The sequence below is a fragment of the Melospiza georgiana genome, chromosome 2 (assembly GCF_028018845.1).
Source record: "Melospiza georgiana isolate bMelGeo1 chromosome 2, bMelGeo1.pri, whole genome shotgun sequence".
Taxonomy (NCBI): Eukaryota; Metazoa; Chordata; class Aves; order Passeriformes; family Passerellidae; genus Melospiza; species Melospiza georgiana.
Window position 1 is genome coordinate 61,397,739 of NC_080431.1, and position 23,600 is coordinate 61,421,338.

The window sequence follows — 23,600 nt, forward strand, 5'->3', positions numbered from 1 at the left end:
TTAGAAAAATTGGTAAGAAAATCTAGCCTGCCTTTGCTTTCTGGTGAGGAAAGTGACATTTTCTTGAGAGCAGCAGCAAAGACTACATGAATCTATCTTTATTTTTCAGACAGGAGAAGCTGTCTGTAGTTGTTAGTAATAAAATCTCTCAAACTAGCTGCTTGTGGATAGACTATATAGAGTTTTCCAGGAGAAGAAAAGGAACATAAGAAATAGAAAAAAATATAAGATATAAAAGTCTTCCAAGTTCCCATTTGCTTTGGGAAATCTTTCATTATGGCCTTTGATACCACAAAGTGCATCTTAGGACTAAAATTGGTCAAGAGTCATCAAGAGTCTTTCTGAGGCTTCCCCATTTTAAATGTTGTTTAAATAATATAAACTATTACAGCTTCAAGAGTCTTTCTGAGGTTTCCCCATTTTAAATGTTGTTTAAATAATATAAACTAATACAGCCGCTGTGCTGTACTGCTTGAATGCACTCTGTTATATGTACAATACTTGCCCCCCAAAACAGACATCATCTTCCTTATTTTCACCCTTTGCAGTGTGCAAAACACCACCCCAGAACTACATCCCACCTTGCTTGCAGTTTTGCAGCAAATTCTGAGTGTCCACTGGGAACTAAAACAGAGCAGTGAACATCCATGGGTTAAAATTTTTATAAACCACTTTTGGAGAGCTCTGAAACTTGCACATTGCACAAGCTCATCAAGGAATAGGCTGATTTCATTATGTAATGCAGAAGATTGAGGGTGGTTTTGCTTTTGTAACATCTTGTTTTAGCTAACTGGAGCAGAGATTTGTGACTTGGGATGTCTGTGAATGTCCTTAACTGTGGCTCCTGTGGGGTGAACCTGACCTGAAGGAGGGCTGGGGAAGAGTGGATGTGATTAGATGTCACTGTTTTGGTTTTTTTTTTTTTGTGGAAATGCACGTGCTGAAGTGAAGAGCTTCAGCCCAGGTTTGACTGAAGTTTTTGGTGAAGACAAGGGTGGGCAGCACAGGCAGGAGCAGCTCCTGTCCTTGCAGGGGTGGGAGCCCTTGGAGCCTCCCCTGGGGAGCAAAGCTGCCCCCTGAGCACCAGGGCTTTCCTCTCCAGTGAGCACTGAGCCCTGCATTCCACACTAGATAGTGACTGATGAGGTGGTGCAACCTTTCCATGGCATGCTGCTGAGCTGGAGATGGAGAAAGTGCCCTGACCAAAAGTGCCACAGGGCCACAGGGCACAGCTGTGTTGCTTTTTGACAGGGGGAGGACAAAAGGGAGTTACTGCTGAGAGTGGAAAGCATGACAATTATAGCAGATTTCTGTTGGTATGTGCTGAGTGACTCTCTAAATTAAGTAATCTAAAATGCTCCCTGGCAATGTTCAAGCCACTGCTGAAGGTCATGCTTGAGAGCATGGGCTCCCTGCTGGATGGGAACTGCTCCAACAGACCAAGGGACCTTTCCAGTTCCATCTCACCCAGCAGTATTCCCAGTGCTGGTGGCAGGGAGCCATGCAGCAGGGAGACTTGTTCTGGTTTACATTTCCAGCTCCCTTTCAGGATCAGCAGCCCTCCACATTCCCTGCATTTCCCTGGGTCCTCCAGGAAGGTGGGCAGCCCTCAGCCCTGTTCTCCGGGGGAGGATAGCAGCCCCTTTCCCCAAGGAGTTGTGTGATCACAGGCACCCACTAGCACGGCTCCACTGCTTTCCAAACCATGAAGAGATGGAGCTCCTGCTAGTGAAGGAATGAAATGCATTTTTCTAGGCCAGAAAATGGGAGGGTCAGAGAGAGCCCTTGAGGGCCTGGTCAGGTGGAGAAAGGAGATTAAATGGGCAGAGACTCACAGCTGAACAAAGCAAGATGGTACATTGAAGAGCCAAATGTGACCAAAAACTGGGGCTGAGCAGGGCTTAGGAATTCATCCAGCATTTCCAGACCTAGGGCAGGAGTACCTAACCCCACTGCCCTCCTCTTTCTTCTTAAAAATTCTGAAGGGTGAGATTTTATGGGATTGATGTGCTCATTTTCCAGACTCTTAAAAATTATGTTCAAATTTCTGGCCTAAATCCCTGTGCAGCAGCTTATATCCATTATTTGCTGTCTTCTCTACAGCTGACAGGAAGGAGACAAGACAAGCCCCATGGAGACAGAGCTGAACTGTCAAAATGCCTGGAGGCAGGAGGGCTCCTCAGCACTAAGCCTGTGCTCCTCAGAAGTTAGGTGGGATCTGAGCTGGTGCCATGGACCCAACGTGCAAATGGGGGATTGCAGTCTGGATGTGGGATGCCACGGGGGAGTGCTTGTGACCTGACGCCCTAAATCCAGCTGAAGGCCTGGGAGATCACAGAAGAATAACAGTGGCCCAGGGAGTATGGAAATGACAGCTTAGGAGCAAACAGTCCCCTTGTGCAGCATTTTGTCTGAACAAGCATCTTCTCAATTAACTGACATGTTAAATATATTTGTTAAACTTCTTTAGAAAAAATATTATCTGATTTGTTTTCCATCAGGACATACTGGGGAGCAACTGCCATTTTGAGAACCACTTTAAAAAAAAGAGCAGAAACACTACAAGATAAAGCATTTACATAAGGTGCAAGCCCACCATTGCTCCAGGGGTCACAGAGCTAGTGTTCTAAAATAAGAGATAACAACAACTGGAAGCATGGGCAGGGAACTGAAAGGAGCCAGTAAGCATTGATCATTCACTCTGGAATGAAACCAGAAAGGAAAAAGCTTGGCTGGAGCTTAGACTCTATGGCACAAGAAGAAACGTGAAGGATGGATGCTACACGTGTCTTAGCAGCAAAAGCAAATGTGGAGAAGTTGTGAGTCCATCAACAAATGTGTGAGCCAAGCCACTGACAAGATGAGAAGCAAAAAGACTAAAGCATTTAACACTTTTTTTTTTGCATACATTTCATTGGCAAGTCTTACTCCCACACCTTGCATATCCAGCATGGTTTACAATAAGGGGAACAACCAATAAGGGGAGGAACAGATGAAGGTCTGCCTTGAGAAGCTGTAAGTATTGGGATTCAGGTAAGACTGGGAGTCAGGTGAGCAGGTGGGATTCACCTGAGGGTGCTGATATGACCTCATGGCTGCTGTCCATTATCAGAAACTCCCAGTGATCAGAAACAGCTCTGACAGCTGGAAATCCTCCTGCAGCATTTTCATGCAAAACCTGAGCAAACAGGAATTGGATGAACAAATTGTTAGATGGATTGAAAATTAGCTGGACCAAAAATTAGCTGGACCATTAGGTCAAAGAATAATAATCAATGTTGTGATGGGCCATCTGGCAGCCAGTAATGAACAGAGGACCCCAGGGAATGACACAGGAGTTGATATTGTTCAACATTTTCATCAGTCACCAGTCTGATGACACAGAGGGCACTTTCAGCACATATACAGATGGTAATAGATTAGAAGTAATGACAGCCATCTCCATTTGGCTGAGCTGGCAGCGGCAGTCCAGAGGGACTTTGAGAAACTTGGGACGTGTAACAATAGAAATCCCATGGAGTTTAATCCCATGGAGAGCAGTGCAAACCCTTTGCTTTGGTGTAGGACAGCTTCCTTCTGCCTACACAACAGCCATGCAGGAAAGGACCTGAACTTTGCTGTAAGACTTCAGCACAATTGAAGGGTAGTTATTGCTCCCTTTTTACTCACTGCTAGGAAATCTGCCCCAGAAGTGTTGTCTCATTTAGGGACAACAGTTCAGTAGTTCATTGAGGAACTGGAGAAACTCCACAGGATGGTCAGTGGCCTAGAGCACAGGAGCCACAGAGAGATGCTGAGGGACATGGATTTGGGTAGTCTGGCAAAGAGGTGGCTTAGGAGAGGTCTAAAACCAGTCTGAATCTGCATGAAGGGGAATGACAAAGATAATGGAACCAAACCTCTCTACATTAGTGGCAAGCTGTAGAAAAAAATCCTGATCTTCACTGAGGTGAACAGGTTTGTCTCTTCAGGGGCCTGAAGGAGGGTCACTGAGTGGACTCCTGTGGTGGAATTCTGCCCACCTACTCCCACTGACACTGCCTGTCTCTTGTGTGGTTGGCCCCAGCCAGTTCAAGCACAGCCCTGGGAACAGCTCATTCCCACAAGCTGTCTCCCAAAGGACAGCATGGATGGGGTGGTGTTAGGTCTTGCCACACAGCCTTTATCAGGACCCTCTTGGGCACTGCACTCTAAAATGCCTCTGCGAGCCTCATGCAAGAAAACACAAAGCTGTTTTGCATGCTAAAAGTACCACTCTTATGGGCTCAAATACAGCTCTCAAATAATTTGGAGTATTTTGAACTGCAGAGGGAAAGAAAAAAAAGGAAAAAAATATAATTTAAAAAATATTTTCATCATTTTTTAATATTACTTGAGTATCCCAGAGGGCCCAGAAGAGTCCCAGGACTGAATACTATTTCATGTAGTCCTTCCTAATCTAGGAGCAATCAGCTTTAAGCAGAGTGGGTATGGACCAGTTCACTAGATGTTGGGACTGGGACTGAGTCTCCAGCTCTCTTTGATGTGGAAGCATAGGCACAACTGTGGAGACTTTCAGGCAGTTGCCAGGGGGAACTTCCCCAGTGTGTAAGTCATGTTTGCCAGCTCAGCTCCCTGCTGGGAGGATGCTGAAGATCAGGAAGGGCACAAGCAGTGGGAGGAGCCCATGGTGTTGCCTCCAGGTAAGCAAGAAGCTTTTATAATTACCGGTTCCCATCATACAACACACGGGCACGTGCCTGGGTGGTGTGGCTGGAAGCAGAACTGACATCTCCTTACCTGTCCTCTGCTCTGTCCACATGAGAGTAGACCCCTGAAATTCCCAGTTTCCTCCTCTGTTTTTCCTTCACTATGCAAGAGGACAACGCAGCCAGCAACACAGCTCACTGCCTTGGTTAAAATAACTCAGTTCTGCTTAATGTCTTTCTTTTATTTTACCAGCTTCATGTTTGAAGATCTCATTAATACAGGCAAACAGATTATAATGCCTTCTAAGCAAGCTTGATCAGAAATCCCTGAAACAATCAAAAGCCCAGGAAAACAATTCATTGCATTTGATGCATCAGTTCTTGGAATTGCAGCTATATTAGGCAATACATCTTTGCTCACTCACATTAAGCTAATTGAATGCATATTTATTGTGCACTGTTCTCCAGCATCCAGGCAAAATCAAAGGAGTCTGTTTCACTAGCGAGATGGTAATTTTGCATAAGGAATATGGACAGATTTACATCAGGCTATTAATGCTATTCCATTATTCAACACCAGAGCTAAAATTAGGAGTCACCTCAACAACCAGATGCATATTTTATCTTCAAGGTAAGAGCTTGAATTAGCACAGACCTCTGCCTCCTGCCTATAACCCCTAATTCTAGACAGGCTCTTCTACAGCAGGATCATTGGCGTGAGAGAGGATCATGAGACTCAGGCTAACACTTATGTTTGCATCTTCCTGTTTAAATCCTGAAGGGTCACCAGAAGTCACACTCCATCTGCATCCATTTGCTATGTGCTGAAAAAACATGAGCATCCAGATATGACATTTTATGAACATTTTTTAATAGCAAATCACTTAGTGGTACCTGTTTGAAGGAAATGGAGGCCACCTGCACCTGACTGAGCCCACTGCAGAAGCACCAGTGCTTTCCCAAGGCCTTCCTTGAAATAATACAGCATCTTTCCCCCTGCTGTGTAGCTGAGGGACAGGGAGCCCCTAGCACGGAGCAGGTGCTGTAGCTCATCTGCACATTGTAATAACAGCCAAAGCCTTGTTGTGCAACAGCCACAAACCAGCCCATTAGGAGGCTTTTTAATTGGCCATATGTGAGCAGCACTTGGGCAGATGTAAAAATTCCCTCCTAACTAATGCTGTGTTTAAGTACCTTTAATCTGCAGGGACATTGCTACTTGAGTGGGATACTGGGCACCTTGAATGCAATAAACCCAAGCAGAGCTCTCTGCTTTAGCCTCTACATGCTGTCTGAGACATGAGGCATAAGAGAAAGGGTAAAAAGCATCATAATTTTGATATAAATCCTCAAGTGCTCCTCCTGTCTGTACTGATGGAGTGGCTACTTATGTCTAAAGCCCAGGCCAGCTCTTTGCCAGCTCAGTCCAGAGGCTCAGAGATGGTGAAGAGATGGTGAAGTCTGGACTGTGGCCTTATCTCCTCATTGCTGGGGAGCACAGACCAAGGTGCCCCCACAATGCAGGGTGGTTTCCCACCCATGGAGGAGCAAAGTGATGTATCTCATGGGCTGTGGTGCTTGCTTTACTCAGAAGCTGCTGAGAAGTCTCAGTTGAGCTGAGGGCAGGCTCCCCAGCCATGGGCAGGAACCCCTTGGGGGCTGGGGGCAGCTGCCCTCCCACTGGCCCTGGGCACACTGAGGTGACAGCCAGTCCTTTTCTTTCTCAGCATCTGAGTGCCACCAATGAATTTTCAACCAAATCAGCCTAATTGCATCCATATTTATTGCCTGCTGTTTTCTTACAGGAAGGCAACACCTCCTTATCTGCTTCAGATCCTGAGGGGCTGCCAGTACCACGCTGCTGTCGCTATGGTTTCTTCATGTTCTCTGCACACCTCAGGCTTCTGCCAGATCTGTCTTCCAGGGTTAAAAGAGACGTTTGGACTTCTAATACCAAAAAGAAATGGTGGCATAGGGAGGTCTGCTTGCTGAGCGTGGTTCAGATCAAATCATCAAGCTCTTCAAGGCTCGTGGAAGGGTTCAGGCTCTGAGCCCCAAACAACAGGCACATTACTTTTCTGGCTCGGGGATTTGTTTGCAGGAGTGGAAGGAAGTACCAGCTGCAGGACAGGAGTCTGTAATTCACCTCACTGCTCAGCTGGGGGAGAGTGTAGTCCCCTCTGCTCTGAGCTGCTCCCAGAAACAACATTTGTTGATATTGGCTTAACCACCCCAAGGGATAAAATTACTAGGAAATGTTTACAAGGGCCATTTGAAACCTGAGAAGAGGATGTTTTTAGTAAGGCAGAAAGAGCCAAATACCTTAGAAGAGAAATATTCCAGCTTTAAGAATTAATTACTGCTTCCCAGTAATGCAGGCTGACAAATAAGCTTGCGCAATTTCCCGGACAGACACATTTTAATGGAAATATTGTGCACAGGTCAAGAGCAAAATAGAGTTGCTGAACCATGACCCCCACAAGCTTGGGTACATGGGTGCCTCTGCCCAAACACTTGCCCAGCAAAGCCCAAAGGGCAGAGCATGGGGCTGAAGCCACTTGTACACAGCAGCTCACACCATGAGGGTCCCTGGTGAGGATTGCTCCAAGAGATTGTTGTTTTCTGTCACAAAGGAAAAACGTGATAAGCAAACAACCAAGCACATTTTTCAAAACAGCAGCTATGATATCTATGAAGCTCTGTAGTCATTATGCAAAATTCACTATGTAGCTTTTCAGTTGTAAATCAAGTATCACAGGGCACTGAAATGAAAGCTCAATCTCTATATCTTAATTTTTCTTTTGCTAGTGTGGGAAGATAGTATATAGCTTATTATGGTCCACAGTATACACTGGCATAACAAGTCACAATATACATTTATTGTTTTTTCAGTCAAAAGCATCAAGCATTGAATGTAGTAAGAAAATTTCATGAACCAATTCCCTCAAAACCATTTTCAATAAAAAGACTTTGCTTTCTCCCTCTTTTTAGATAGGCAAAATGAGGAGAGTGGAGGAAGAGCAAGCCTGAGAACCAATAGGGAAATCTGAATTGTCATTAATTACCCCAGATGCAATCTGAGCTGCTGTTTTGTGAGCTCTACTCATAACAAGGTTTTCAGGGATGTCACTGAAGGTACCTCAGGGACACAACTCTTTGGAGTGTTGCCTACAGTTTAGTGCAGTGACCCAGCAATGGCATCACCCTCAAAGATATTGCTCCTAGAAGGACAACAGACTTCGGATCCTCGCTTCAGGAGAAACTGAAGAGATCCTGCTGCCCTGCTGATGTGAATCACCAGTGGTCATGTGCCAAGTGCAGCTGCCATAAAAGGTCACCTTTGCCTAAAGGACTTCATTCGGAATCTATTCAGACCTTCCATTCAGCAAAAGCTAATGAAGTCCCACAGGAATAAAATCATTTTACAGGAGATCCATGCATGGCATGCAGATTTGTGTCCAGTCATCCATCCATCCATCCATCCATCCATCCATCCATCCATCCATCCATCCATCCATATCTCTATCACTTTTGCTCGCTGTCTGAACCTCGAACCCAACTCTTGCCCATGGTGTGAACACAGTCCTTGTTCGCAGCCTGCCTTGTTCACAATTCTTCCTACAAGCAAACCACAGAAAACAGCACGAACCTGCAGCATTGACCATTTCCCGTGCTGAGAGGCAAGCCCCCATCAAGAGACAGTGAGGAAGCAGCCTGGGTCGAGGTGCTCGAGGGGGGAGAAAATGAAGGGGACATCCATAAAGCTTTTTGAAGAAAACACCCCTATCTCTGTCTAGGGATGTGCAGCTCCTGAGTTGAAGTGCACGGAACAGGTTGATGGCAGCTGCTATTTTAAAATTCATGAAGCCCTAAAGCATTACCAGATGATTTCAGAGCTTGGAGATAAGTAGACAAAATAGTCCAACAGGGGGGAGATGCTGATGTAGTAGCAGCCATAATAGTGTGTGATGCTGCACACATCCCTGCTTCTGAAAACCCACTCATCCATCTTGTCAGGGAAAATTGCTGTGATTCTGTTTCATAGCGGAGGTGGTGGGAGGAAAGAGGCAGATGCATATTTTCCTCTGATGAAGGAGAAAAGGCCAGGCTATGCACCACTTACCCTCCTGAAGCCACCCTGCCCCCTCTGTGAAGGGCTTAGAGACTGGGGATGGCAAGTATTCAGTAGGAAAGGCATAAGTGGACATGGCCCGGGAGAAACAAGGCTTTGGAGCTGCTCTGCTAGTACCTGTGAGATGCTTTGCCCTCCCTGCCCTGGTGGGCCTTCTTTGCTCAGGACTTTGCTACAGCTTTACAGGACTGAAGAAAATGCTGGGCTAAAATGTGCTGGGAGCCAGCAGGTTCTTCCTGTGCTTTGCTTGCCAGCTCAGGGTTGAAAACTTCTGGGTGAGAGTAGATCTGTGCCAGCCAGGGGAAGTTCAGACAAACAGCATAAATGCCTAATTTATGTACCTCTACCCAAAACTGTTACCCAGCATGGGCCAAAGCAGCTGCTGCCTTAAGTTGGAGGCATATCAGACCAGCCATCCCTTCCTGCCACCGACACACCCTAATCATCCAGATTCCCCATACATCCCTGAGGGGATCATCCTACTCCACACATGTGGCTGAAGCAGCCCAGCAGCATGAGAATCATGGGATGGAGACAGGGGATTTTGCACCCTTGACCTGAGGATGGGTGCCTATGTAGCAAGAGCCACCTCTAGCTTTTTCCCATGAGAGAGAGAGAGAGAGATGAGGAAAATTTATCCCCCTGCTCCTGCCCATCCCTGCCCCTTGAGTGCCCACTGGCTCCTGCACAAACTCTTCTCCTGTACCAGAGTGAGGACCCAAGCCCCTGCTTTGCCGGGGGCAGTGGGAGGCACCTAAGTCCGTGCCTAGTGGGATTTTTCACCTGGCCATTGAAGACCATGGTAAGATGCAGACTTGTCCAATAACATTACCTGCCCCTTTAGCATATTTTGTACCATGTGTGTACTGAATATCTTTAGCAACTTGCTTGGTGAAACTCTGTACTGTATACATGAGTAAGAAATAATTTCCAAAAGCTGCAGGTTAAAAAAAACAACTGAAACTCTACCAGAGTGGTATTTTCTCTTGGAAACAATTTGTTATCCTGGTTTCAAGATGGTGACATGTTCCACAAATATCCCACTAGTGACTTTTCAATTCCTCTTGAAAATTCCCCATGGACACATGGTCCATGTGGTGAGTTCAAGTCTGCCAGGGACATGCTCATTCTCACCAACCCCATCATCCTGCTCCTCTCAAACCCAGAATCCTGGGCCTGGCAGAGCAACTCTCACAGTAAAGAAACATTTAGCATGTGTTAAGTATTGTATTAACATGTTTAAGCAGTATTTGGTTTGTCCAGGCAGTTGCACAGAGCATTGTCTTTGACATGCTCAGTCCCCCTTCCCTCAATTAGCACCATCAGGAAGACTCAGATGCAGATAAAGAGTGAAGGTGGCCCAGGAAGCTTCAAGGCCCAGGGATCAGAAACAACAGGGACTGCCCACTAACTGCAAGGCATGGCACCTACCTGCCTTTCCTAACACAAGGAAAGAAGGAAGTGGTCTTTTGACTTACCTATTTTATTTTATAAAATAAACCTTACTGGCCTTGCACTTGAGTGAGGACAGCGAGTTTCCCCTGTACAGATTAATCCACTTCCACACTTTCCACTCAGCATGGAGTAGTTTTATTTCTCACATACATAATTCAGAAGCATACTGAAAGGGCAAAACCTACATTCCATGCTCAGACATCCAGCAAACAGTTAACAAAACCCATTCTAGTATGGTTTAGAGTTTATGTGAAGTAAGAGTAAAGCCCGACCTGTTTCCAATAGCTACAAAATTACTCCGGGGAAGATAAAGGTGTGATTCCTTTTAAATGTAGCTATTTTTTGTGCAAGGAAAAAGTCCTACGCATCAGTCCTTCCTATCATACATCTCCAGAGAAAGCAACAGCCAACCCACACACTCCTCTGCTGTGGATTGCTCAGCACTTTGTTCCATAGCAATCCGTAGGAGAAACTCAACCCTCCTGTTAAATGCTTGGGGCTCAAATTTTTAATTCTGTAGAACAAATCTCTAAGGCACATGAGAAATTTGAGCTCATTCCTAACAGCCTATCAGCATTCAGGCTATTACAGGTGCAAGCAAAACAGCAGCTTTGAGGGAGAAAACAGTTCTGTTATAACCAGAATTCTTACAGACACTTTTGTATTTTCATGTTTAATGAAGAGAGCTTTTTTTTTTTATCTCCTACAAAGTTTTCCACCAAGGGCTTTCCAAGCATTGTATAAAGGCAGGTAATGATTTACATCATTAACCCTCCCATTTTACAAACAGGAAATTGAAGCCTCCAGAGAAAATCATATGAATAGCTAAACACAGAAAAGCCCAGTCTCCCCAAAAAAGAAATGGAATCAAAGCCTCCTGGCAAAAGTCCCCTTTCCAACTACCTTTATTTAGTTGCTGTGCAGCCTTTTTTTCCTTTTTTTTTTCATTTAAAAATAACCCAACCAGTCAAATGAGAGAACAGCAAGGAGATTGCAAGCTTTGACATACTTACTTCTACACTGCTGGCATTAGTACAAAAATAAAGATTTTTATTAACTAGTTTACAAAAATAAATTCTATTGAGTCCCAGAGGATGTCATTGGGAGGTTTACTTGACTTTGGAAGATAAAGCCTGTTTGAAACGTCTCTTTAGATCTTGCATGTTGGGAGATTTGGGCCGAGGGATGATGGATGACCGCCTCCTGTCCGTGCTGCCGGCATGCTGTAGTTTGCTGACCTCCTTGCAAAGGTACTGGAAGACATCACAGACACCTTGGGAGTCCTCACTGGTGGAGATTTCCAAGAACAGGCTGCCCAGTTCATCTGCCAGCTGTAGTCCCTCTTTTGCCTGCACTTGCCTGGCATGGAGGAGATCTGCTTTGTTCCCCACAATAATGATGGGAGTCCTGGCGTCGGGGTGCACCTTGCGAATGTGCTGGTACAGAGGCTGGATGGACTGGTAGCTGCTGTAGTCTGTGATGGAGTAGACCAGCAGGAAGCCCTCTGCCCACTTCACACACCGGGACAGGGAGTCCAGCACCTGCACGCAGTCCTCCTGCACCTGCAGAACAACAGAGAGCACGGATTCGGCACTGGGTCATGAGAGTATAAAGACCAAGCACAGCACCATCAAGCAGGTCCAAAGGGAAGCCTGAGCTCTGCCTCAGGTGACCAAGTCTGGGCATGTAGGAAATTTGGGCTCAAAAGCTGAGCCTTTGGGTAGCAGAGGAGAACCGACTGATCCAAAACATCTCCGTACCTGAATGCACCCCGGCGTGTCTTGGATCTGCACGGCAACGTGGTCCCCGTCCAGATGGACGAGGCGGGAGTAGAGGCTGCCTGTGGAGCAGAGCGCCGTCAGCGCGGGCGGACGCGGGGCCCCGCCGCGCCCGGCCCGCCGCGCCCCGCCCGCCTCACCTGTGTTGGGCTCGTAGTCGCCGATGAAGCGCTTGGTCAGGAACCGCACGATCATGGCTGAAACACAGAGCGCCGCGTTAGGCGGGACGGACGGGGGAAGAGGACGGGCAGGGGAAGGGGACGGGCAGCCCCGCACTCACCGCTCTTGCCGACGCCGCGGGCACCCAGCACGGCCAGGCGGAGCTGGGCGCCGGGCGGCCCCGGAGGGCACTCGGCGATGGGCGCCAGCAGGAAGGGCTGGGACATGCCCGGCAGGCGCATGGGAGAAGCGGCTCGGCGGCGAGAGGGCTCGCACGGCTTCGCTCGGCTCGGCCGGCCACGGCGGCTTTTAAAGGCCCCGGCGGCGGCTCCGCCCTGGGGCCGCCCCGCTGCCGCTGCACCGCCCCCCGCCGTACCGCCCTCTCCCCCGATTTACCCCCCCGCGTTATACCCCTTCCTCTTTCTCCCACCCTCCCCACTCCCAGGGCGTGGCGTGGTCCCGGCGGGCACAGCCCAGGGGTCTGGCGGACAGCCTGGGCAGGCCGTGCAACCTGCGTCCCACGGCAGGGGCGAGCATCCTGCTGGCATCCCCCCCGCCCGAGGCAAACGGGCAAACGCACCACCCTCTCAGCAGTGACGGACTCCAGTCTTGAAAGAAAGGAAATTATTATTTTACCTCAGACTATTTTGTTTGCACACCCGAACATATTCCTCTACAGCCAATGTTGAAAACTCAGCTTGTGGATCGAACAACAGCCAGCCCTGAAACCTAAGTGGTCTTGTTTGGGCCCTTTGGGTTTCTGAAGTAGAAAAGTTTTGGAGAAGAATGGTGCTCCACCATGGGCTGTCCTTAAATAGGACAGCCTCGATCTGCAAGCAGCTGTGCAGATGTTTCAGTCTCCACAAACCATTGCCCTGGCTCCTGCTTCTGCTCTGTGCTGCCTTGCAACTGTGTGAGTACTTAAAAGATAAATAATCCATTCAGAGGCTGCTTTAATTTTTATCAGGGAGATACCACATGCCAGCAGGACACAACATGGAAAAGGACTGTGGATGGTACTCAAATGGACTGATCTCATGGCACAGAGGGATGGAGTCGCCGTGAGAACTGCAGATGCTTGGACAGCCCAAGTGACCCTGGATGCTCATACACAGGCAGATGAGTTCAGACAATCCTAATTACATCAGTTAAAGCAGCACCTGCAGAAAAGCATAGTGGAAGAAGCACCGTTGATTATTTGCGCTGCTTTAGTGCCAAAGAACCCTTATGGGTTTCTTTTCACTTCCAAAAGCTATCAGCCCCAAAGTTCCTACTTTACTCCCCATCATGCTAGCAAGTTCTTTTCTTTTGGGAAAGAAGATTTCTCTGGTACCACTAAAAGCTTTTGGTTTTCATAGGTTCCCACTATTGTCACCTCCCCCTAGTGATCCCCCTAGAGGATCGCTTGTCTTTGGCCTCACTCACAGAGCCAGCAGCAGCTATTTTTGTACACTTCTTTACAAAAGACCTATCAGAGCACATTCAGTGTGCCCCTGAAAGAATGCTACTGAAACAAGTCCATTCCAGGCAGAAGATTCCCAGGTGCTGAGCTGTGAAAGCAGCATTGAACAACCATCCTCAAACCTTGAGGAGCTGCCTCTTTCTCCTGTACAACTCGAGCTGCCTTGCCTGCTGCTGGGAGCACCCTCAAAGGGCAAGTAGGGGTGGTCAAGCAGAGAGATAACGTTGCCCAAGCCCAGGCAGGATGCCCTGTGAAGGAATTCATGTCCAGGGTGTGATGGACTGTGTCTCCATCAACACCTACCCAGGTACAACAGGAGCAGCTCAGTAAATTGAAGCATTGGGGGCCTAGATTAGCTGTCCCCATGCTGCAGATTAAGCACCCCTGGGATGTGTGGGCCTCCAGGCTATTCCAAGGGGCCTTTCTCTGCTCTGCAGGCCCCACTTGGAAGCGCCAGGCTGTACTTTTTTAACCCCCTCTGTGGATGGCCTATCCCACTACCCCTATGGCCCATCACGATCCCCTTTCCCTCAGCAACACTGCTCAGTGCCAGGGGTGCCATACTGCTGCCTACCACACCCTGCTGTTCCAAGCTCTGGCAGCATTCAACAGCAGTACTTTTGGGGGGAGTAGGTGGCTTGTTCCTGTGATGGTGGCATGGAGAACATCCTGAGAACATCTGGAGCTTCTTATTTTTTATTTTTCTGAGTTCCTAAGCTGTATGGGTGCTGCTGGTGGGAGCAATGTTCCTACCTCATGCAACCTCTGTACTGACAATGGTTCCTCCTTCCACTTCCTAGTCCTGCCTTTTCACTGACCCTCCCTGCCTGATACTGCCTACACAGTGCTCAGGAAACCTCAAATCCTGCTTTGCCAATAGACTGAAAAAGATGAAGCTGACAGCTCAGAAGGCAGCTTCCTTGCTGCTTCTCTAGGAGACAACAGGAGATTTTGCCAGGGGTAAAGGTTTATGGCTGTAAAGGAGCCTCAGAGCAGGACTGCAGAGAACTGGTTACAGCTCATGGATTTAGTGTGTAAAACCCTTCCAGAGCCAAGTCAAAACTGGTGACTCCAAACCCTGTAAGGAACATGCTTCATGTTTCAGCTCAGGACTGGAGATGTCTCTAAGGCAGTGCTTCAGCTTTTCCCAATTCACAGATCTCCCTCTTTCGTCAGGATTGTGCAAAACAGGGCAGCCAAACACACAGGAAGCAAAATTCAGCAGCTGAGATCAGGTACTGAGATCTGTTAAGTGTCTGGGCTGTGAAACCTCAGAGTGGAAAACCCCCACTTCACTAAGTGCAACAAACAGGCTACACATTCATTTATTTGTCCTCTTTCCAAACATTAAAAACAAACAAAAAAGGTTATTTTCTTCCTGTACAAACCCAGATTCATTTTCAGTCATTTCTGGGAATCCTGACCAAGAAAACCTTCCCAACCTCACTTCCCAGCCTAGACGGCTTCCAAATATGCATTTACAACCAACTACCATTGGCATAGTGACCTTAAAAACACTTTTTAAAAAAAATTGCATAGTGTTGCAATGCAGTGTCTCTGGGAGCGCAGCTCTTAAACAGGACCACTGCAATGCTGTCCAGTCTTAGTATTCCAATTTGTTGAAAGTAAGTTCAAAAAGTTTAGAACTGTGCCCCACTTATGATGTTAATCATTTCATCATGCTGCTACAGCTAATCTGCCGTGATTTTGACAAATGAGTACTAACCAAACACAGAACCAAAATAGCTCAAACATGCATGAGAAGCAAATTTAAAATGCCATCACCAGTTTGTATCCAATAGCCTCCCACTTAATTCCTACAAAGCCTAGTGGAAAATGATGCTTATCTTGTAGGGCAAATACCACTTTTAAATGGCTGTGGAAACTGACAAGCCAAGGAGGTTGATAAAGCTCACAAATCTTGCTGCTCCAAGAACAGCCCCTTGACCATAAAAGCCAAGTGCATGTGGTGCACAGCTCCACTGTCATGGAGCAGCCTGCTAAGGGGCATGCTCTTCCAAGTCATTCCACCTATACAGCCTGCTGCATCTTCTGAGATGGGAGCTTGGAGAACTTCAAACATAGCAATCTGCTCACTGGAACTTGGAAACTCCAGCCCATCCAACCTAAAGCCCTTCACCCTAAACACCAGCCCAAGCCAGATTCTGAATTCAAGGTCTGAAACCTACATTCCATGGGAATGGGAACACCCACGATTGAGAGTTAGGTAAAAGCAAACCTCATCATCTCTGAGTTCCTTACTCCCACACTTAGAAGCTGCCCTGCAATTCACTGTTCAGCAACTCTCAGCAGTGAACACCTACAAACAGCTTGAGGTCACTTGCTGCTCCAGTACTTCTGTCTACACGCAGACATGAGTTTTACATCACTTACTGAAGGCAGCTGAGCAATGCCTGCCATGACACTTCAAGGTAAACTATTATTTACCTGTAACTACAAAACAAGCCTGAGACTGTGCGCTTTCAAGGCTAACCAAGCAGATTCCCTTCAGCAGTCTGTAGCAGGCTGCACACTGCTTCAAGCAAAGCTCACTAAACCAGCACTGGTTAGTAAACAGTCAGCTGAAAATCTTCTTCCATTTAAGAACTGCACGGGTGGCAGTAGGCTTTTGTGAGACATGAGTAAATCTGGGATGAGAGGAATTCACTGCAACATTCAACAGGCATGCAATGAACATATAAAATGCAAGTGTTTAGTAGCTATACCAGCCAATTAAAATGTTAAAAATCAAAATACAAAGGCTGGCAGTTCTGGAATGAAACCCTTGTTTCTAAACTACCACTATTTTGTAAGAAGGCTTATTGGCATGGGGATGCTGTAAACATTATTTTGCAAGTTACACTGATGGAAGAACAAAATTTGCCTACAGACATTTCCCTAGAGGTTGTTTTCAAAAATGGCTTCAACAATTCCTCAGTATTCATGAGGCTCCTTAGCCAAAACCTTGCATCAATGAAATCTGAAACACCTTATCTCTTTTCCTACAAAAAAAAAAAAAAAATAAAAATCAAGCCTTCAATTGGCATTGGCCAATTCTTAATACAAATTCTTAGTTTGCTGGTGAAATATTCTTATAACAGCTCATGATCATTACTAAGCACTAGCAAATTTCAGCGTTCCTAGCATTTATCATCTATATAGATGATGAAATTCGTCAGCAAAAGCTGCAGATGATTTAAATGACTAAGCAGCATGGTAAATGCAAGCTAAATAAATATACTTCAATAAAAGGTTTCTAAAGCATCTGTTCAAGCAAAAAAGCCCCAAACCCAACTAAATGAATCAGCCACAATCACATACACTTGTCCAAAACCATATCTTTAGTTTATTTTTTAAACATACATTATGCCATGAATTCATAAGGAATTGGCTCCAGCAGCTCTGGATCCTTGCCATTAGTTCTCACAAAGTGTGCTTCTCTTGGTGGAGCAGGCTGTAAACAGAAGAAAAGCATCTTTTCAGAAAATAACATTTTGTCAACCATTTAGCACATTATTATATAAACATTACAGCAATTTTACCATTCCTAGTCTCATAAACTCGATTCAAAGAGTAGCAATAAGAAAATTATCTGCCAGAAAATGTGCCTGACTCTTGCTACTGAATTACAAAACCTATGCTTTACTCTCTGCAGCTCATCAACCCAATGAACACGGAGTGACGTATCCTGCAGCTCCAGAAGCAACAGCCATTATCCCTTCTCTGAAGTCTGGTTATTAATTCTTTCCTTCAAGGCTTACAATAGAACCTGTTGCAACTAAAAACTCACCTATAAAGCAAAGACTCTACTGACCCTAAAACCATCCAGAGCTGCTGCTGCAGCCTTTGTTCGAGGCTACAACTACAATTTTCATCTGGCACAGAGCAGTGCTCAGCCACAAACATCCAGACAGGCCAAATGCCGACGCACTGCATGAGGCCACTATTCCAAGAACGCAGTCATCTCCTGCTCAAGGATTGTGACCTAAACAGAAACATTACCTGGCGTTTCAGCTGAACCCAAATGCCTTTTTCTTTTGCTTCCTTTTTCTTCCTTTCATTTTCCTTCACGCGCTGCAGAAAGCTGTCTCTGCTCTTGGAATGTTTAATATGCTCTATACGCACATTAATTCTCTTGGCCAGAATCTTGCCCCTAAGAAAGGCAGGCAGTTTTTAATCTTCCCTTGAAAAAGGTCACATTAAATCAAGACTTACAGACCTTACAGAACTAACTCCATGAGCTCAATTACAGGTTATTTTTTTTTAAAGAGCAGTATCTCAAACACCGCTGCAGATGCACATCAGATATAACTTACATATAACTAAAAGCTTATTATCATATAACAAAGTAATATATAACAATGTGCTGACAATTTCAAATTAAATTGTGGAGAATACAGTTTTAGCCTCTTAGCATACAAACAAGTAATTTTATTACCAATGCACAACAGGCCAGCTCCTGGAACCAAAAAGAAACCTATTTGTTTTTTACTAAACTGTACAAAATTCAGCTGGATCCACCTACATACTAGTATTTAAAAAGGGCTTCAATGCCAGCACACTGGCTGAGAAGCGCTGCTAGGTAATGTGACTTTAGGTGCTGGTAAGAGAAACAAAAAATGTTTCCTCTGACAGGATCCAAGTCAAATGAGCATCATTTGCTTGGGTTATAAAAAGGAAATACACTTTACCCACCTTGAATGACCAATCAAGACAAGATCTGTCTAACTGGTAAAGTGAAAGGAGGGTGCAATCACAGTTCAACTTTCTCAAATACCAAGTTTCAATTCATAGGATTTCATTACTTACTTAACCTGCTTGTTAACAATAATGCCCACAGCGTGCTGAGTAACATTATACACCCTTCCAGTCTTGCCATGGTAACACTTGTGGGGCATGCCTTTTTGAACAGTACCCATGCCCTGTTAAGAAACATAAAGAAAAGGGGGGAAAAAAAGGAGGGGGAGGGGAAAAAAGGGTTTTTCTTTAAGAAGTAATTTAAAGTATACATTTCAAATTATTTGAGATTTATTACAAAATATTCCCATTTTACCCCAAAGTTGGAATTCATCGCCATGCATTTTGCATCTGAAGACTACCAAATTTTGCTACGTCAGTTCTGGTAGCTTTCAGTGTCGGTGAAATGACAGATCACTTTGCTTCCAAGACAAGCAAGCAATCACAAGAGACATTCATCATCAAGCTCCAGCGCGTGAGGAAGTGTCAATTCTGAACAATACGTTCTCCAAGTCAAACAACAAACTAGCAAATTAAACACCATCTTCTGTGTGACTGCTACAAGAACATGGCATTCCAAATGAAACCAAAGGATTCAACCAAATAGGAATCCTTGATGAAAGGTTTTCACATTCACTGCAACTCAGTTGTGTAAGTACAGCTGACTTTTAAAAAGTCCTAATATATACCAAGTGATGGGAAATGCTGCTTCACTGTTCTCCCCTTTATTAGTATATACGATGTATCCTCCCATTTATTTCTTGATTTCTAGTTTTAGTATAGCTTTGCAATCACCTAACTATGAACCCCCCACCACAAATCATGGCTCATAACAGAATATCAACTAAGTGACAGCTGAGGCTCCTAGGAAAGCTGTGCCAGTAGCCAACTCAAATATTGACTATGGCATACTTCCCTTTTGCAGCTGAATACACCAAAACAAAGCACACCCAAATTATACGTATCTACAAAACCCCACATACACCAGCATGTGACGCTGAAGTGCTACTACTGGTTCAGTAGCACTGTCATTCCAATATTGCTCCCTAAGTGAGCACAGGCACTTGTGGGTGCAAATGTGACCCAAGCAACAAGAGCCCACCCCAAGGAGCTGGAGACTGCTCGGACCACACTGCTTCAGCTTTCAGTCACACAGCACTGCAGAAAGTACCTTGATATCCACTATGTCACCCTTCTTGTAGATCCGCATATAGGTAGCCAGAGGGACCACTCCTGTTAAGAGATACAAATTTGGATACTTAGGAAGCCTGGAATTTCACACACACATAAAAAAGATGAGGGACACAGATCATGCATATGATAAAGTTTTCCTAAATACCACAAAAATCAAACCATGCCTTTTTAAAGCAGTAATTACACACTTCACACTTTTAAAATGCCCAGCTAAAGAAAAATCAGATTTGTGTTCCAAATGCCAAAATTGAAGAGACATAAACTATTTAGTTTAGCAATATAAATGCAACTGCTTATTGATCAGAGGAAAAACCCCTCTATGTTTCAAGTAACTGCTGAAATACTTTCCTCACCTTCAGATTAATTTTCAAGCACTGACAGAATTAGCACTGTGGCTACTGCCAAACAACCAGAATACCAAAGCATTTGCAGTAAGAGCTCAGAGCTCTGTGTACAGTTCCACAGAGCTTTCAGCCCAAGGTGTCAGAAATCCCTTGGCACAAGGCCTTGTTTCACAGCCCATCCCCAGGGAGTGCAGCTGTCCATCAGGGCAGTGAGTGGATGCAGTGCTGGCCCTGCCAGGGACACTCACCATGCTTGCGGAAGGGCCTGGAGAACATGTAACGCGTCCCCCTCCTCTTTCCCTTTGTGTTCGTCATTTTGGCTGGTTACTGTAAATAAAAAAAAAAAAGGCAAATTATTCACAACTATCAGTTCACTCACCTCAAAGCTGATGGAATTTTTAAGTATTTCGGATTAATGGACTCTTTAAGCCTATTCAGAACGACATTGCTTCAATTCAAGCAATGGGATTCGCTTAGGCATCCAAAGAAATCAGAGCTTACAGGACCACAGCTTAACTCAGGTTAGAATGGATGCCAGCAAGGTCCTCAGTTTAACTCCTGCTTACAGCAAGGTCTGCTGAGGTCAAACCAAGCTACTCGAGAACTTTCTCCACTCAGGTCTTGAAATTTGACTGGATAAAGTTCTTGAGCAGGACCAAAGAATATTCAGAATTAGAAGGGACCCACGAGGACCAACTCTTGGCTCTGCTGACAACACCAGAAGAGTCACACCATGTAACTGAGAGCATTGTTCAGAAGATTATTGAACTCTCTAGGGCTGGTGCTGTGACCAGGTTCCCCAGAGAGCCCATTCCAGTGCCCAACCACCCTTGGAGTGAAAAACCAAACCCTGACACCCAAATTAAAACCTTCCCTGACACATCTTCATGCCACTTCCTTAGGTCCCATCTCTGGTCACCACAAAGATCAGTGACTGCCCCTCCACTTCCACTCATGCTGTAGCAATGAGGAGCAGCTACTCCTTGTATTACTTTCCCCCAAGACCTTACTGCACAGCCTTCCTAGGGAGCATATTTGGAGGCCTGGCTGTTGCCATTAACATTATTCCCCTTATATCCAATCTGAACTTCTCCAGACGTCAGCTGGCTGTTCCATGCTCCTTCCACATGCCCTTGCCAGGCAGCAGGATACCTCCTCTCGCTGCGAGATGTCCCTCGATGACACCTCTGCCCCGTTCCCTAAGCCCCTCCTTACAAGGCATCCATAAGGCAGGACCCCCACCACATTTACAGGCCATTATTACGTCTGACACAAGGCTCACATGCTCCGCAGGCCTACGCGGCCATCCCGGCGTTGTCGGCCCCGAGGAGCCGTCCCTGTGCCGCCTTCCCCGTCCCGGCATTCCCGCCGGGGTGGCCGGGCCCGCCGCCACGTGCTGCGGCGCTGCTGCTCCGCACCGGCTCCCGCCGCGGGCCTCGGCGGCCCCTGCCTCCCTCAGCACCCCCTGCCTCCCTCAGCACCCCCTGCCTCCCTCAGCACCCCCTGCACCGCCATCCCACTCGCCACCCGCAATCCGCCCGGCACCGCCACCCGCAACCCGCGGCCTCCTCGCTCCCCGACTCCCCGCCCCAGGAAGGCCGTGGTGCTCCCATCAGAGCCGGCGGCCCCCCGCCCGCCCCCGCCGGCAGCAGGAACCCTCCGGCCGCGTCCCCGCTCCGTGTCCCGGCAGCCCGCGTCCCCAGCGCGTCCCCCGGAGCGGCGGAGGGGCGCGGGCGCTCACCGTGCGTGCGCACAAAATGGCGCCCCGGCTCCAAAGGAAGGGGGCGGGGCCGCGCCCGCCCTTAACAGCGGGGCCTCGGCGGGGCTGTCCGCACCGCGCCTGACGGGAAGGGAACGGCCTGGGGGGCAGCCGGCCCCGGGATGCTGATCCCGAAAAACAGCTGCGGCACAAGGCGGATCCTGCGGCTAAAGCAGGGACTAACGCCGCGGGTTTCAGGGCTGTGCATGTGTTTTCATGGCAACGGGCAGAAAGCGATGCACAGGAAGTTCCAGCTGAACGCGAGGAAGAGCTTGTTTCCTGTGCGGTGACCGCGCACTGGACAGAGCGCCCAGAGAGGTTGTGGAGCCTCTCTCATTGGAGATATTAAAGAACTCTCCGGACGCAATGCTGTGCCATGTGCTGTGGCACGGCCCTGCGGGAGCAGGGAGTCTGGACCAGATGCCCCTTCCAGCCTGAGGCACCCTGTGGCTCTGAGAGGGGGGTGGGAGAGGTCTAGCAGCGGGGCTGTCGGGAACAGGGAAAACAAGCGATGTGTCCGTCAGGGATCCCGAGGAGCGAGTCCTGCGGTGAGCCGCTGGCCCGCCATCCTTAAGGAAACAAGTTTGGAAACGTAAGACATAAGCAGCCAGCAGGGTGTTTTACGACGTGAAAGTAGTACGCCGGCATTTAAATTGGCCGCAGTGTGAGCGTGCCGGCGCTGCTGTGTGTCAGTCACGGCTGCCCGACCGGAGATCCCGCACTCCCGGGCAGGGAAGCGGGCTGGGAGAAGCATGCTAACAAACAGGCGAAGAGGCTGCGCAGGTTTGGGTTTTCTTAGTGTTGTAATGAGGTTTTTCGTATTATGATGCCATAATCTTCAGTTTGTATGGCAGAGATTTCCACCAGATAAATAAAGCCCGGATTGTCCACGAAGAGCCCTCGCAAGTGCCACAGGTTGCATGGAGAAGGAAGGGAGTGGTGAGCAGGTTCCCGGGCCGGCAGAGTGACTCGCTGTGTTTGTGCATCTCTGGTATCGGAGCAGACAGGAATCACCTTGGGAATCACTGGTTGCAGTGAGTCAAGAGAGGGCCTCCTTCCCCCAGGCTAAACATGCAGGGACGGTTCAAAACTTGTCTTTGCTGAGGAGTTGCCCTACTGCAAATTTCTTGTTTTGAATGAACGAAGCACTTATTTAATTTACGGGAGGAATGATTACTTAAAGTGGGGTATAAAATCCTTCTTGATCCTCTGACTAACCTCACGGTTCTGCTGATACTGTCTTTCAAAACTCAAGCCTTTTCAATCATCACTTTGAAGCAAGTTTATGGATCACAAGAATGGATATAGAGGATTAAATTCACTATCATGTTCTGCTTGCAGAGCTGCCTGGCAGGACGTGTTCTGACAGACAGGCCCTGTCTCCACATGAAACCTCTTGGAGTAAAGTGTTATATTTAGAAAAATGTGTCTGTACTCCATCCCTTCACCATGAAAAATCTAGATTTTACAGGACCTGATATCTACGCAGAGAAAAATTATATAATTTAATATGCATTCAGCCTAGATACCATGAAACTTTTCCAAGCATTACAAGCCTGAACAGATCTTTGGTGAGAAAGTGCATTGACAACAGATTTCAGAGAGGATATCAAGCAAAGACAGAAAGCCAAATCCTAAAAGGCATTATTGGGTAAAGGAAGCTAGGCATTTGCAGTGAGTGAGCTGAATGCCTTAATCTTGCCAGTGATTTACATGGAGGACATATCGCCACATCCACCGGGAAGGAACAGGGAAGAAACACCACATGCTAAAACCCATGTCCACAAGCAGAACACATATGGAAACATGTATGGAAAGTGTCATTCATAAGGGAGTGGTAACTGGGAACTCACTTGAACTATGCTCTGTTTGTGGCCAAGTAACACATTCAG

The 23,600-nt window shown here is 46.9% G+C and overlaps 2 protein-coding genes and 2 non-coding genes across 5 annotated transcripts; all 4 read right to left on the reverse strand.

Moving 5' to 3' along the window:
- Window positions 1-10,428: 10,428 nt before the first annotated feature.
- Window positions 10,429-12,481, reverse strand: RASL11A (RAS like family 11 member A). Its single transcript, XM_058045831.1, has 4 exons — window positions 12,334-12,481; window positions 12,194-12,250; window positions 12,036-12,115; window positions 10,429-11,837 (listed from the first exon to the last, which is right to left on the reverse strand). The coding sequence occupies exons 1-4, from the start codon at window positions 12,452-12,454 to the stop codon at window positions 11,385-11,387; spliced, it is 711 nt and encodes a 236-aa protein (XP_057901814.1). The 5' UTR covers window positions 12,455-12,481; the 3' UTR covers window positions 10,429-11,384.
- A 762-nt stretch (window positions 12,482-13,243) lies between these two features.
- On the reverse strand, window positions 13,244-21,794 carry RPL21 (ribosomal protein L21). Of its 2 annotated transcripts, XM_058045785.1 has the most exons (7): window positions 21,691-21,794; window positions 20,198-20,276; window positions 19,583-19,644; window positions 18,484-18,596; window positions 17,677-17,827; window positions 17,038-17,128; window positions 13,244-13,372 (listed from the first exon to the last, which is right to left on the reverse strand). In XM_058045785.1, exons 2-6 carry the CDS (start codon window positions 20,262-20,264, stop codon window positions 17,039-17,041), a joined length of 483 nt encoding a protein of 160 aa, XP_057901768.1. In that variant the 5' UTR covers window positions 20,265-20,276; window positions 21,691-21,794; the 3' UTR covers window positions 13,244-13,372; window position 17,038. The 2 variants fall into 2 exon arrangements, with proteins under 2 accessions (XP_057901768.1, XP_057901767.1); XM_058045784.1 differs by lacking the exon at window positions 13,244-13,372 and having other exon boundaries at window positions 16,993-17,128.
- LOC131080776 (small nucleolar RNA SNORA27) lies at window positions 18,292-18,424 on the reverse strand. Its single transcript, XR_009114209.1, has one exon. It is a non-coding gene; the product is annotated as a small nucleolar RNA SNORA27 (small nucleolar RNA).
- Window positions 18,799-18,879, reverse strand: LOC131080763 (small nucleolar RNA SNORD102). The gene has a single exon (XR_009114197.1). It is a non-coding gene; the product is annotated as a small nucleolar RNA SNORD102 (small nucleolar RNA).
- Window positions 21,795-23,600: the final 1,806 nt, after the last annotated feature.

What these genes read in the sequence shown, in the direction of transcription:
- RASL11A (XM_058045831.1), bottom strand. Translation starts at nt 12,454, where the DNA reads ATGCGCCTGCCGGGCATGTCCCAGCCCTTCCTGCTGGCGCCCATCGCC. An exon ending in CCGCGGCGTCGGCAAGAGCG is followed by an intron (nt 12,251 to 12,333) that starts GTGAGTGCGGGG and finishes TCTGTGTTTCAG; the next exon opens with CCATGATCGTGCGGTTCCTG. An exon ending in CGACTACGAGCCCAACACAG is followed by an intron (nt 12,116 to 12,193) that starts GTGAGGCGGGCG and finishes TCTGCTCCACAG; the next exon opens with GCAGCCTCTACTCCCGCCTC.
- RPL21 (XM_058045785.1), bottom strand. Translation starts at nt 20,264, where the DNA reads ATGACGAACACAAAGGGAAAGAGGAGGGGGACGCGTTACATGTTCTCC. An exon ending in CAGGCCCTTCCGCAAGCATG is followed by an intron (nt 19,645 to 20,197) that starts GTGAGTGTCCCT and finishes ATCTCTTAACAG; the next exon opens with GAGTGGTCCCTCTGGCTACC. An exon ending in GTGACATAGTGGATATCAAG is followed by an intron (nt 18,597 to 19,582) that starts GTACTTTCTGCA and finishes GTTTCTTAACAG; the next exon opens with GGCATGGGTACTGTTCAAAA.